The sequence below is a fragment of the Cuculus canorus genome, chromosome 12 (assembly GCF_017976375.1).
Source record: "Cuculus canorus isolate bCucCan1 chromosome 12, bCucCan1.pri, whole genome shotgun sequence".
NCBI lineage: Eukaryota > Metazoa > Chordata > Aves > Cuculiformes > Cuculidae > Cuculus > Cuculus canorus.
The window spans coordinates 21,835,606-21,849,961 of NC_071412.1; the positions used below are offsets into that span (position 1 = coordinate 21,835,606).

The 14,356-nt window shown below is 44.4% G+C and overlaps 1 protein-coding gene across 5 annotated transcripts in view; it reads left to right on the forward strand.

The window, feature by feature from the left end:
* Window positions 1-1,891: 1,891 nt before the first annotated feature.
* The window catches only part of MYO1E (myosin IE), a 73,904-nt gene continuing 61,439 nt past the window's right edge, over window positions 1,892-14,356 (forward strand). For 3 of the 5 annotated variants that reach the window (XR_008451906.1, XM_054077989.1, XM_054077990.1), the window contains exon 1: window positions 3,561-3,821. Coding sequence is in view for 3 of the 5 variants with exons in the window: in XM_054077989.1 (XP_053933964.1) it covers window positions 3,576-3,821 (246 nt within the window). In the remaining 2 variants the exon portion in view is untranslated. Of the gene's footprint in view, window positions 2,047-3,560; window positions 3,822-4,198; window positions 4,262-14,356 lie in introns of those variants that run through there. The other 2 variants (XM_054077992.1, XM_054077991.1) reach the window with 2 other exon arrangements.

Genomic DNA, 14,356 nt, shown 5'->3' on the forward strand with positions numbered 1-14,356 from the left:
CTATACTCGCTCAGTCTGCTTTCTCCCTCTGGCCTTGTCTGGCAGCAGTGTTCAGCATGGCGGGGACTGAGGTGTGCCAATGCTGGTCTGTCCTTACGCTCTTCCCTGGGCGTCCACACTGGCCACTGGCCAACACGGGGCATTGAAGTGAATGATCATCCATTTGACCCACACAGGTGTTCTTTCCATCTCGTGTTATCAGAGATCATTACTTTTGTATTTGGATTACTTCCTTCATGTTTCTAACTAAAGCAGTACTGTATTTTATGTAATTACATCTTTGGTGTAATTGATAAGGAACACATAGATTTATTTTCTTAGAAGCAAATTCCGATCACTTTCCTTATCAAGGCACAATATCAACAGTAATGTTAACTTGTTCTGGAGTGTTCAACTGTCTCAATCAAGAATGGAGTCCCATTTTAAATAACTGTAGAATTACAGAATGGAGCGATTTAGGCTGGAAGGAACCTGGGAAAGGAGTCTGGTCCAACTCCCAGATCAAAGCAGGGCTAATGTTGATGTGAGATTGGCTTGCTTATCATTGAGTGAAGTTTTGATCTTACAAGGTTGCATAATATTTAAAAAAAAATTCCCTACGATGGAAAAAGCCAACAATTCTTGTACTTTTGTTGATGTGAACCTACACAGCTTAACTGAAGCCGGTCACAGTAACACAGGAGGCAAAACTCCTTGGTTACCAAGTCCTTGTGGACTTCTTCCAGATTTATACCAGCCCTGCAAACAACAACATTATTCATACATTTTGGGTTGCAGTTGGAGAAAAAATCAGCTCCATGAATTCTGAGTGTTTGAAGCTGAGGCTTCTCTTTATCAGATCCAGAGTAAAAGAGCCACGTGCTAGTTTTCCTTAAAAAAAAAATCGCGAACAAGAAAAACCGTGGGTGAAAAAGGGCTGTTGGCTTCGACACTGTACTTTTTACTCCAGTGGTCTCTTAGAGGGACATACTGAACGTGTTAATAAGCATGTTTTCTGAACAGGTATGCTGCTCTGATTTAAGGCCAAGAAAGAGAGGGAAGAAGGAAGATGCCGTGTTGGGTAGAGAGAAAGGCAGTGAAAGAGAGCTGCAAGGATTACACTGGCTTCCAACAGGGAAGCCTGTCCTCGTCATTGCGGTGATTTCATCACATTTTATGTCATAAACTTCTGCCTTTATTTTATACAGGTCAGTTTGTTTCTCCCTACATTTGACAAGAAGAAATTGCTGAATCCTTTTTTTTATTTTGTGCAAGTAGAAGTCTACATTTGCTGAGTGTAACTGAAGGCCGAATGTAACCATCTGCATTTTGGCAGAAAATGGTAAGATTATAAAGTGTCTGTTTATTCTGTGGAAAGCAGATACAGCAAAAATTGCATTGAATTTTAAAATTTTCCTTCATTTTACACCATTTATTTTTCTATGACACACAGATCCTTTATCTTTTTAAGAAATACCAGATTGTGTGGTTTTCTAACTAAAACTATGATGTCTCATTAAGGGTGCTAGGCCTCATTTTAGTGTATTTCGGGCATTAATTAAATTATTCTCATCAACAGAAGACAAATAGGCTAATAAAACTTATTCTAAATTTGTTTTGTAAGTAAGAGAAAAACAGCAACGCCTTTTTTTTCTTTGCTGTCAGTTTTAACCAATTAGAATGCAGACAGAGCAGTGCCTGTTCCGTTAAAATTTCTTAGCTTTTCCAGATTCACTGAATTCTTGTAAGTTATTTCTTTTTAAAGCCACAATAATGTTTTTAGAATGGAGAGCAAGGGTAAATTGTATTCCGTAGCATTTCCAGAGGTGAAGACCACGTTCTTTTTTCACACAGCTTACTCTTTATACATTTCAGCGTCAGCCTGGGTCCTGGTCGGTGCTGGCACACGGTGTCACTGGGAAGGTGGAAGCATGTGTGAGTTACCAGCTGCACGGTGGAGGCAACAACTTCTCTCTTGTGGCACTGCCGGTGCGGTGTGGGCTCCAAAGCAGGTGATGGCAAAGAGGCTGTAGTTGCTCCCGTCAGCGCTGAAAGGAGCCCTGAAGGGTAAGTCAATAAACCTCTTCAGGCACTTAAGTGAAGCCGGTCCTTAAATGTTTCCCTGAAGCTTAGCCCTAGTGATGAACATCAGGAGGATCCAGTGCTGCAACTGCTTGTAGCCAGAAAATATCGTCAGAATAATTCTTGCTGTTGGTGCTTCTGTGCGTGAGCTGGTAGGCGTTACTGACCAAACACAGCACCGGCAGACAAGACACTAACTGAGAAGAACTGAGGTGAGTTCTCAATGCAGGGAATTTTTCTTAAATCTTTTCACGTTAGGCCTTCTAAAGGTAACCTGTCACACCTTCCAAGTTTTGTGCATCATTCAAAAGTACAGTGGTTCCTTTTTACTCTGCTGAAGCTCCTCAGGATGAAAATGTAGGTTCTGCCTTTCTCAGAGATGACTTTTATACATTACTGGCTATTGCAGGTCATATTTACCACTCAACTACTTTCTGAATGAAAATATTTCCTACCCCTCGCAGTGATGCCAGTTAACATCCAAGCAGCCCATCCACTATGGAAATCTTGAGCTTCACATGCTCAGTAATGACACAGCGTAAACCCAGCTGAGCTGAGGAAGTGTTTTGGTATTCTTCAAAGCCTAGGATGAAACGTGCCCAAGGGGCTGTTGTGTTCCATCCAAACCACCGAAGTATGTGGGAGCTGAGAGGGAGCCAGGTAAAGAGTTCAAGTTTTGTTCTGTTTCTGTATTGAATGCATCAGGTTGGTTTCGGTTTGTAATGCGTCATCAGCCACAATTTATGATTGCATACCAGTACGCTGATCCTGCAGCCCGATCCAGGAGGACAAACCTGTGCCGAGTGGCACTGCCCTTCCTCTGCATGGACAGATCTGGCTCTGGAACCAGCATCTGCCTCGGCGCAGCCGGAGCAGTGCTTACCTCTAAAAAGTTAGAAGTGAATCCACTCATACCTAGTCTCTAAATTAACTTGGAAGCAAGTCTTTATTTTGTTTATAAAACAACAACAATACCTGTTTTTTTCCAGTAACTGCACTTCTTTATAACCAGAGATAAACGAAAAAAACCCACCCCACTAATACATAATGATGAAAACCAGAAATGGTACCTATTGAGAGTACTTTTCAAGGTGGTGTGGAAGCAGTATTAACTCATGGTTGGGGGTTGTTATGATTGCTAATTACCCTGTTTCCATTTTATTTATATTCTAGCTCGGAAGTGGTGGTTAGACATCCACAGAAGTCATCAATGGGGCTGCAAACCTGAGAAGCCTTTGTTAGCGGGACTGCAGGCCTTCACTGCTGGGAGGATACTGGTTTGGTCCCTTAGAAGCCCCAGTCCATAGAAGTTGTATTGATTGCGTTCTTGTAGATGGTGTGAGCAACAGAGAGCAGCGCCAGCTGCCAGGCAAGCACCTGATGGGTTTTGCATTTGTAGGATACACGTAGGACTCATTTCTGTATCCATTTGGTACCAGGATGCTTGGTACTTTCCAGTGTTGCCAGGGATTAGGAGCATCTTTGCTCTGTGGGAAGCTTTAAAGGGAGGAGGGATGAGCTGGGGCCGTGTGAAGCACCAGCACACTGCTGGGGCTCCACCGGTGCCGCCGTGGGGCCTCATCCTGGCCAGTGGGGAGACGGCGTGCAGCACCGCAGGCCTGGGGAAGAGCGGCTGGAAAGCTGCCTGGCAGCGAGGGCCCTGGCGGTGCGCTGGGTGCCAGCGGCGGAACACGGCCACCAGCACCCGCCTGGCTCCGAAACGGGAGCAGCGAGGGGATCGTGCCCTGCGTTTGGCCTTGGTGAGGCCTTGGAAGCGGAGCTGGGAAGGCTCTGGAGAACAGGGGTTGTGGGAGCGGCTCAGGGCCCGGGGGGCGTTCAGCCTGGAGAAGAGGCTGAGGGGAGACCTCATCGGTCTCTGCCGCTCCCGGAGGGGAGAGCGGAGCGAGGCGGGCGCTGGGCTCTGCTCCGGGGGAACGGGGGATGGACGAGCGGGAGCGGGGCGGGTCCAGGCTGGACGGAAGGCAGCAGAGCTCGCAAAGCCCCCCCGGCGGCCGCGGCGGGCTGTGCCGGGGCAGGTGCGGCCCCGCTCGGCCCCTCCCGCCGAGCGGGAATGCCCCGGGAGCCGCGGCGCCTTCTCCATATTCGGTCACGGCGCCGCGGGGCCGCCCCGCCCCGCCCCGCCCCCCGCGCTGCGCGCGCCGCCCCCCGCGCAGAGGGACCCGCGGGCCGCGCAGCGATGGTGAGTGGGGCCGGGGGGGACCCCAGACCCGGTGCTTCCCGTGTCGTGTGTGCGCGCGTCTGTGCCCGCGTTCCCCCGTGCCGGTGTCCCCCAGCGCCGCTGTCGGTGTTTGGTCCCCCGGTGCCGGTGTCCTCCCGTATCTCCTCCTTCCCCCGTCCCCCCCAGCGCCGCTGTCCCGCCCGCTCCCCGCCGGTGCCGGTGTGTGTCCGTGCCGGTGTCTCCCCGGTGCGTGGCGGGGCGGCTGTCCCCGGACAGCGGTGCCGGGAGCGCGTCTGTGCGACGAACCAGAGCCCTTAAACCAGGAATTCGGTAAAACCCCTTCTAAAGTGGAATCCCGAAGGTCTGGGAGTTGACGCGCTCGGCACAGTTGCGCTGCTCCCGCCGAGGCTCAGCGCGGGCCGGGCCGGGCGGGGGAGGCTCCCGCAGCCTGGTGCCGGTGAGGGGTGTTGGCGCCGAGCTGCCTGCGCGGCCGGGGGGGGTCGGCTCGGCTCTGTGCCCTTTGCTCCCCCGCACGGCCCCGCGCACACCTGCGGCCCCGCCCGGGCTGCAGCGGCCGCACGGTAACTGCTGCGGACTCCATTAATTCCTTTTTAATGAAAGGTTTTAATCAAAATATAGCTCTTGTAAAGGCACGTGGCCGGCTGGTAACGTCCGCGATGAGTTGGACTTCGTCAAAGTGAGAGAACTAATTTCTTCCGCGACATAACTCTCTCGGGTAACTACTCGGGCAGATGTTCTCCAGCTTTTAATTTGATACCAAAGTACTCTTGAATTAGTTTTTTCGCTGGGAGATTTCAAGCTACTGTGAACTACATTTTTTGAAATTGTCCATAAGTAATGATTACAACGAACCCAGAAAAGACTGCTTTTAAAATTACAGCTTTTAGTATGAGTTATGCCCAAACAATTGTTTAATAATCAAGAAGGTAGCGTTTTGTAGCTTAGAAAGCTGGCTGAAGGATTGCCTGGCAGGACTTTCAATAACTGCTTATGAACATGAATCGCACTACTGATCTCCTGAAACTTTATACTCATTCTCTGTGCTGTATAAAAAAATACACATTATTTCCCTTATTTTTTGTCTTGACAGATTTGATTTCTGTGGAGGGGGGAAAAGCACGTCATAGGGGTGCTTTGTGTTCTCTGAATTGTCTTTTCTGCTGAATTATTAGACTTTAGAGTGAACTTCTCTTCCGCCAGGGTCTGCAGTGCAGGGTGCTAAGTTACCGCTGGCATCAGTTGTAGTTTCATGCTTCGCGATCAGCCTGAGAAGCAGAGCCTATAAAGGTGACGCTGGCAGGTATGTGCTGTCTGCCCGGGCCTCCGTGCCATGGCGGCTGCTCGCTCACGTCTGCTGCAGGATTGTGCAGCTCTGCACAGCTTCGCAATACGGGTGCACCTTTTTGCTGGTTTATTTTTAATCCCCGTTGGTATCTATATCCGGGTAGCAGCGTGGTTTGAGGAGGAGATCTGCAGACATGGGATGGATGAGCTGTTTTGTGGCTGTGCGCTGCAGGACAAGGTGGGAATGAGCTACAGTGGGGCAAAACTGCATTAAAGCTGACAGTTTTAAGGAACACATGGCAGCTGTTGAATTTTTTTTTCTTGAAATGCATCCATTTTGTTAACGTTGTGGTTTTTAATTTTTTAAATTAGAGCCTTTAACAGCTTAGCTGCAGCATGTAAGTCTTCAAAAATGCGTCAGTGCAAAGTAGTCCTGCTCCAGTGAAGGACTGGATCCTTAATGTTCAAGAAGCCTCTCAGCAAAACTAAGCTAAAACTTGTTCCAAGTGAAATGTGAGGTCAGGTGAACTTTATGTGAATTTTGCTTTTTGTACTGTGAGTTTGCGCCTTTTTAGTGTCATTAATGTAGTTCGTGGAGATGCATTGGAGGATCCTGGCCGCAGCTGGATAGAAAATCTGTGTCACGTTACAAAAACGATCCTGTGGCGTTAATGTGACGATGTGATCTTGAACCTTTCACTTGGAGTAGCTCTGCAGGCTTCAGAGAAACACTGTTCCCTGCAGTGCTGTCACCTGGTTTTGATTCTCTTGAGAATAAAACATTGAATGTGAATCGGCAAACATAATACTGCTTTTTAAGGCATAAACTGCTATGATAGTTATTAAAAAAACCCACACCCCAAGGCTCAAGAGTAAATAAACGCTCCCACAACAACCCATCAGTGATCAACTTGGCCTGCTTTTCCATGATCTCTGTTCTAGGTTACTTCTGCTGTTTTACCCCTATAGGGAGGGTGAGGAGGGAATGCTCCAAGAGAAAGCAGGTTCAGCAGTATCTGGAATAACTCACAAATTGCCGAGCAAGCCAGGGTTGTCTAATTAACTTACATTAAGAAAAGAAAGGATGTTCATCTGTTGCCGCTCATCAGCATTTCAATGCTAAGCATTTTTCTGTAGCACTGCAGTCAGTAGGTGCATTTTATCTGGGCTTTTATCTGGACATATTTGATGATTCTTAAAAAGGAACCTTTTTGTAGCAGTTCAACTTAGCTTGACATTTGTAGAGGTCAGATGTTTATAGCCCAATCCAGCCAGATGCTGGGGTTGTCTTGATTACGTGTAGTGCTTATGAAAGTCTGCGGAAACAAAAACTACTCAGTTAGCCTGAAAAGACTTGCCAGCCTTTAGGATTTGGTCCCGAAATAGCTAATATGTGATGTGAGCTGGAACTTCATACTATCTGAAGTCTTTTTCCTGCAAGAAAGTCACAAGCAAGATACAGATGCTTCTGTATTCGAAGGGTGCTTTTCTGTCTGGTGTTGCAGACAGTAGCATAAGCTCAAACCCTGCTCTCTGCCAAGTGTGGAATAGTAGAGAGGGTAGCAGCATGTGCTTTGCATTATGTCTAGAGGTGCATTAGTGGAAAAATCTCCTAGCTATATGGCGTTTGATGGATATAGAAAATATAATACAATACAATAGCATGTTCAATAGCAAAGCTAGTGATTCCAACTTGATATGTGTTGTTTAGGTTTACATTATGTGCGTGCTAGTCTGCTTCTTCCTAGTTCAGACCTCTGGAATGGTTTGTGGGTGTATTGTGTGAGTTAGAGCACTTCTTGAGAAAACACGAATGTAAGTTTTAGCAGCTGAACACGTGATTTATGTACATCTTCAGCATTTGTTCATAATCTGTTTTGTCTTCCAGAGTTGTCCCCTCCCCATAAGTATAATAACTAGCATGTTGTGAAGGAATTGGGGTCACAGTGCTGTTAGTTTAACTAAACTATTTGCAGCCTCTCTTTCTTACCTTGAAGGGATAACTTCCTCCAGTCCTACTGCCTCATCTTAAAGCATTGCTTTAAGAAGGCATGGGGAAAGTTAACACAAGCTCTTTAGAGCCTTTGTGATAGCTAACCAGTGGAATGGTGTCAGGCTTTTACTGAGTTCTCGGTAAAATCTTAGTAATGTTCTCATCTTAACATGGGAAGTGTTTCTTTGCTTGAAACACAAAAGGTTGCACATCTCTTCAGAGGAGTCTTCTCAACTCCTTTTCTAATAATTTTAAGTATTTTTGCTTTCAATAAATACCAGTTAGTCTCTTACCAGTTTTAGGAGTTAGTATGTAAGCAGCATCAATCTAAATAGTCACGCATTGCGTTATCCAAGTTATCTCAAAGAATAACGGGTTTTATACTTTCCTATTCATGGTTTGGGCGTAAGGAGTCAGAAATGCCTACCTGTTCAGATTTGCCTTCTAATACACTATGCATGTGTTACTAATGTATAGTTAGAGAACGTGTAAATATAAACATCTTCAGAGCTCCTGAAGAATTCTTTATATCAATAAAACCTAATGGATTGTAGTTGCAGTGTGTGATGAGGAGAGCAAAAAGGTGAGAGGTAGTCTTTCCTCCTGAGCTTCTAGCTCTCACATTTACTTTGCAAAGAACCCAGGGTAACCGTAGGAGTGAGCTTACTCCAACACAGATCGTTGAAATTCTGATAGAGACTAACCTGGGATCTGGCTTGGGGTGTTGGCCAGTAAATTGTCAGGTTTTTGGTTACCCTTTGGTTCTGGTTGTTGCTGTGACACATGGCTTATAAATGACAAATTGATCTGCTTTCCTTTGCAGTTTCCTAAAACACTATTGTAATATAATACTTGGGTCTCCTTTTTTAAGGAAGCTGAATTCTTGATCTAGATGGTGTGTGGCTACTGGAAAGCATTTAGAGCTATTTTAGAGAGGGGTTTTGCACCTAATGAAAATGTGTCATGTTCTGGAAGTTAACAGTGCAAGACTAGAAGGAGTAAAATCCAAGAAGCAGTTCTCGGAACTGGGAGGACTCTGTGTGTGTTGTGTGTGTGTCTTGCAAAAATAAGGATTTGGAAAATAGTTTAGTCCTTCTGCAAACACAGAAGTCACCAGGCACAGGCTTTGACAAGAAAGGGTTGGCTTGCATTATTGTTAACTTTCTGAATGAAGCCACTTTGTGCTATCCAAAGGGTCGCATTTAATATGGGCAGCAAAGGTTCGCGTCAGTACAAGTAAAAGGCTAAGCCTTTGAGGGGAAATCATGTGAAGGTTCTCTTGTGTACATTTCTCATCTGTTGGAGGTCATTCCCTTCCTCGCTGCCCTGTTGTCTGCCCAGGAGCTTTTCTGGTCCGTGCTGGTCACTAGCAAATGACCACCATTCCGGTTATTCCTGTGGAGGTGTCTTTTTTTTTTTTTTACTGCTTGTGTATGGGCTACTTGCTAATTTTTGAAGCTGCTGTAGCCCGCTGTAGGCTCTGTTAGCTTTTGTATATTTGGCTTTTATTTCTACCACATGGGTGTCTTTACATATATAAGGGAAGCATGGCAGAAAGTAAACGGGAATCTTCTTGCTATCTTAAGATCAGAACTGAGAGCTGTCTCTTACTCTGACAAGGTGTTTAGCCGTTCACCTCGCCTAATTGTTCGGACTCTCTTGTGCAATCTTGGCCTCCTGTGGCACTCCTGGGGGAGCTTGGGTGTGAGGAGCTGTGTTTTAGGTAGTCCTTCCTGGGCTCAATTCAGTCCTTCCCATCTCCTACTCCCTTCCCCCACGTTCCTGAGATGCCAATCGCTGTCCTGCCCAGGAAGTATGGCTATTGCTCATCTCCTGACTCATCCTCATCATTTAGCTTTCCTATTCTTCACCTACTGATTTCCTCTCCTTCTCCCACCCTCCCGTCTTTACAGATGCGAATACCCCTCGGGGAGGCCAGGTGTGCAGTCATTTCCTGGCAGCGTATGGGGTTCCCTCTCTCTGCTTGACTGAGTCATTACCGTGGTAGAAAAAGGTTTCTTAGTCTAAAGCAGTTCCACACGCTGAACCTTACAGGTGTTTTCTGCCTATTTTGTTAAATATGCTTCATTCGAATGTGTAAATGGCTTTGGAGTTTAACTGCTTCATGCACAGCAGCAAGTACATCTAAACTCAAGGTTATACAAATAGCCTAGGAAGGGCTGTGTGATGAAGGATCTTTCTCCAGACATGTAGTGGCATTTTATGGATGTTAAAACCATGGATGGATTGGGTGCAAAACTGTGAAGTGTATTTCTAAAAAGAAATTTCGAACCCAACCTTTTTAATTGAAACTGAAAATGCTTTTAAAAACAATGCCAGTGGGAGTGCTGACAAGGGAAGCTGTGTTGGGAATTGGAGTATGAGTCAGGGTTCTCATCAGAAGTGAGGGTGTACTTAAGAGGTGCTTTTAAGTAAAAAGAATTACATACTAACTGAACTTACTATATTCCACAACTAAGTGTGAACTTTAACGTTAAAGACAGGCATGAGCAGATCTTCATGATCAAGACCGTTCTTGAAGTGTGAAAAGGACTGGAATACAGTTCCAGTGCTCTGTTCTCCTGTCATCTGGGTGAATCTTCAGCTGCCAGAAGTCTCTCTGGTGAAAGCCACTTCTGGCTGTCAGAGGAACAGTGTGAAAAGTGATGGCTTTATACTCTTGGGGTGGGACGATGCTAGATCCTTTTTTAGCCTACTTCATCAGAAAAAGAAAAAAAAGGATCATAAATGGTTTACGCAAAAGTATGTGCTTCTGGAAGCTATTTTGATACTTTGTTCAGCAATCTGAAGTCTAAATGAGAAGTTTTGGTTGGCATCCTTGACCAGGACTAGCAGCCTTGTAGTGACAAGCTGCACTTGTCCCCAGACAGGAAGCGTGAGGGTTTTTTTTCCTTGCCAGCTCAGAACCACTCACTGAATCAGCTTCATCAGCTGAGCCTGAGTCTGAAACCAGTTCTTGGTCAGCCTTGTCTAATTTAAGCGTTGAAGTCATCTTCATGTCTGAACAGTGCAGCCTGATATCCTTTATAAAACACATCAAGTGTTCTTAACTCTCAGGATTTTCAATCTTTCATGCTTGCGTCTTATGAAACAATATGCTGCCAGATGTTTGATCCTACACCTCGAACAGTCTTCTTTCGGTCTGTCATTCCAGTGCACTTGTGAGCCTTTAAATTTTAGCCAGTGCTCACTGTTGTCTCTTGCAGTGATTTATGTCTTTTCCTGTGCTTTGTGTTGTATATCGCTAATGGCAGAAATACGGAAAGATGAAAGTTGAGACCTCTTGTCAGTAATACACTTGGAGTGCCAAGCAGTAGTCAAGAATTTGTCTGATCTTGTTTTTTTTGTTTTGGTTTGGTTTTTTTTCCTCCTGCCTTGCAGGCTACAAGTCTGCACAAATGCCCGAGTGCTTACAAAATTTGCTTCTGCTCTAACTCTTAACCCTATGTTATTCCCAACTCTGTAAAGAAGTACACTGGTACAAAGTGTATTTGTCAAAGTCCTTTGGGTTGCAGCCCCTGTACCCTCTGATAGTCTATTTGGTATGAAAGTACAACTGGTCTGGGGGGTTAGCTGGGAGATTCCAAGGACAAAAGTTTCCCTAGGGTTTGTAACCATGTATATGTATAGCATCAGCGTGCTGTTGGCTGCCGGGCTTCGAGCTGTTGTGGTTCTGGCATGTACTGAACACTTCCTGATCACCGGGCTTTTGGACTATCTTACTGCAGATGTTTTGGTGTATGAACTGGAAAATACTTCATTTGCTAAGTGAAAACAGCGTTCTTCAGGCAAGTTGAAGGAGTACTTTCATTATGCGTAATTTTGAAGGCCATTTCATGCTCTCAAGAGCATGTACATACTTTCAGGTTTGAGTATTTGTTTTTTCTTCTAGTATTTGAGAAGAATTTGATTTCTGTTTATGAACCATGAAAGAATTTGTTTTCCTCTACTGCATCCCCAACTATATTCGGTACGTACAAAAAGAAAGGGAAACGTGCAGAAGTGTTTATAACACTAATTGAAAACAATCAAACTTAAAGTACAGACGTACTTAAATTAAATAGACAATTTCAAATTGGATGAGATTTATTCCAGAAATAATATAAAGCTACAAACCCACCCATCCCTGCTTTCTGAGCACAGAGGTACTAGCTGATTACATAGAATTATTTATTGATTCAGACTATAATATCTTCAGGGAAAGACAGGAAAACATGGGGTTTACATAATTGTTTTTGCTGTTTTGGTATTGGCACTTGCAAATTGCTATCTAAATTACACATTGTGGGTTTTGAATGAACTAATCATATAGGGGAAACTTAATTACTCATGGGAATCCATCGTTGCGTTAGTCTCTTGTGTAATATTTACTTCTGTAACTTTTGATGGTTTTTTGATAGTCTAATCTGCTTCCATAAAAACTGTACTGACACAGTATTCTTGTCAGGAAACTTCTGATATCTTTCCTACCATAATTTGAACTAAAAATGTGGATACTCTTGAAACTAATGTGTTACAAAGCATGATTTTGTTACATATAGCTTCTATACCATAAAATATCCTGCTGACACTGTTCCCATGCAAACTTGGTTAGTTCCTGAATTCTGAATTGCTTTAATCCATGAAAACCAATATTTGAGTTTACCAATTAAAATACATTAGTCCCACTAAGAATGGAATTACTTCTGCTGTTTCTGTTTCCTCCACTTAGAAACTGTGCCCTATGCACAGTCACGCTTCCAAGACTCAGCTCTGTATTGGTAGTCTCCGGAGCCTTTTTTCGTGCTTCCCCTCAACTTTAATTGTATGCTGGGAACTGCTATATTCGTCAATAATTGCTGCATTCAGCAAACCAAAGATTCCTACAAAATCATGCTGGTCTTTGCAGTAGAAAAGTCAAAATAACTTCTCAGGGCAGGGCAACTTGAAAGTTTCCAGTTTTTTGAGGGTATCCTGGCTGTTCTTTGTGTAACCTGCAAGGCTTAAATAGACTGGAGTTAAGGTGACTTTTTTGAATCGATTGGCCCTGTCGGGAGAGGAAATGCAGTCCTATTGCTACAGAGCAGCAGGTTAAACCTGCTGAGATGTCTATGGCAAAAGAGGTTAAAAATGCATAAATCTATCCTGAACTGCATCCAGGCTGTTAACTGTTCACTTGCTCTGCAGGGGCTCTGGTAGCCAAACTTTCCTGATTACAGATGTGTAAAGCTCACATCTGCTGTTGTGCTTGTAAGGGGTGGCGCTGGCCCACAGTGCTTGGGTGAGGAGGAACATTTTTATTTCAGCTAAGTGATGGGAGTCAGTGGGCTTCTCAGTGTTTGGAGTTGATGGCCGGTGTCACATTCCACTTACCGAAGCTTGAAGGCAAAGCTCCTGCAGGAGCAATGTTTCAGAACCCTGTAAGGACCCAGTCCCGTTCTGTTGGCGTTCCTAAGTTATGGGAATAGAATATGAGCAAATAGACTTTGCTCTTAAAGTTGGAGTTGCAGTAACTCCTACAGACAGAATTGTGGTGTGCGGTCTTTTAAGGTTAATTAGGCTTGATGCAGAGGGGAAAAAAGTGAACTGAAATGTTGCTTGTAGCAATTGGAGGTCCAGTTATGATGCTGCTTATGTCTACGTAGATCTGATTTAATATTTGGCCTTTAATGAGCAGCAACTCAAGTTCCATTTAAAGTAGAGTTGTGTACGGGGAAGGGAGGATGATTTCATTGTAGGAAGGGCCGCTGCTTCTGCTATTTTGCTGTATTTCACTTTTTTTTTTTCTTTTGCCTCAGCATTGGGTTATAACCACAGAGTTCAAGGCGTGATCTTTTTCAGACGAGAGAATAGGGACAGATCTTAGGCAGAGCACGTCAGGTTAGAAGCTTACCTAGGCAAGTGAATGAGAACATGACAGTGCCTGAGTATCCAGTATGTCGAACCTGATATATGTTGAGTACCTGTTTCTAGCAACTAAGTCTGGTTTCTAAAGCAGCTTAGATATTTGTCAAAGTGACCCTATTACAGGACTAAGTAATAATGTATATATCTGCAATGAAGGACCTGATCCAGTGTACCAGAGAAAATAGAATCTACACAGTTTGATACTTGCTTTAAATAACAATTAAATCAGCATGTGCTATAAGAGCAACAAAACTTAGATTTGATATAACTGAACCGGGTTCTGTTGTGGTTTAGAAAGGTACATACAATGATGGAGGTTGATCTAGTTTAAAGCTGCCTTCAAACACACCAATATGTATTCGGTACAGAACTGACTGCACTTTCTGCTGACCTTGGCCTCTGTCTCAGGAATATGTTTGACAAAGTCCGTGAGCCTCTTGTGAGGCTATGGAATGGTTACACTTAAGTAGCACACAGTAGTAGAGAATACATTGATTATTCTGTGTAGATAGTACTATTGTTAACTGACAGTTTTATAACTGAAAGGACCACTTAGTTTACCAGTTCCTAGTGTCAGCTGCCCAGCTGACTTCTCCATGAGTCTTAAGGCTGTTCCCATGAGTACTGCTCTTGAAAGCTCTTCTAGTGGTAAATAGAAATTCTGGTTCCAGGGCTATTAATGCCTGAAATACCAGCACACCCAGTCCACAGAGACCTGATCTCAATATGCAGAACAAATTCACGACCAGCAGTGGTTGCTTCCTGTAGTTTACTTTGTATTTTTATTCTTGATTCATTCTAGGAACTCTTGAGAGGAAGCAGAGCAGTATTGGCTGCTTGCTCCCATATTTGGTATTGTTCTAGACAGAACAAACATCCTTCTTCACTAAAAGACAGGGGTGATGCAGTGT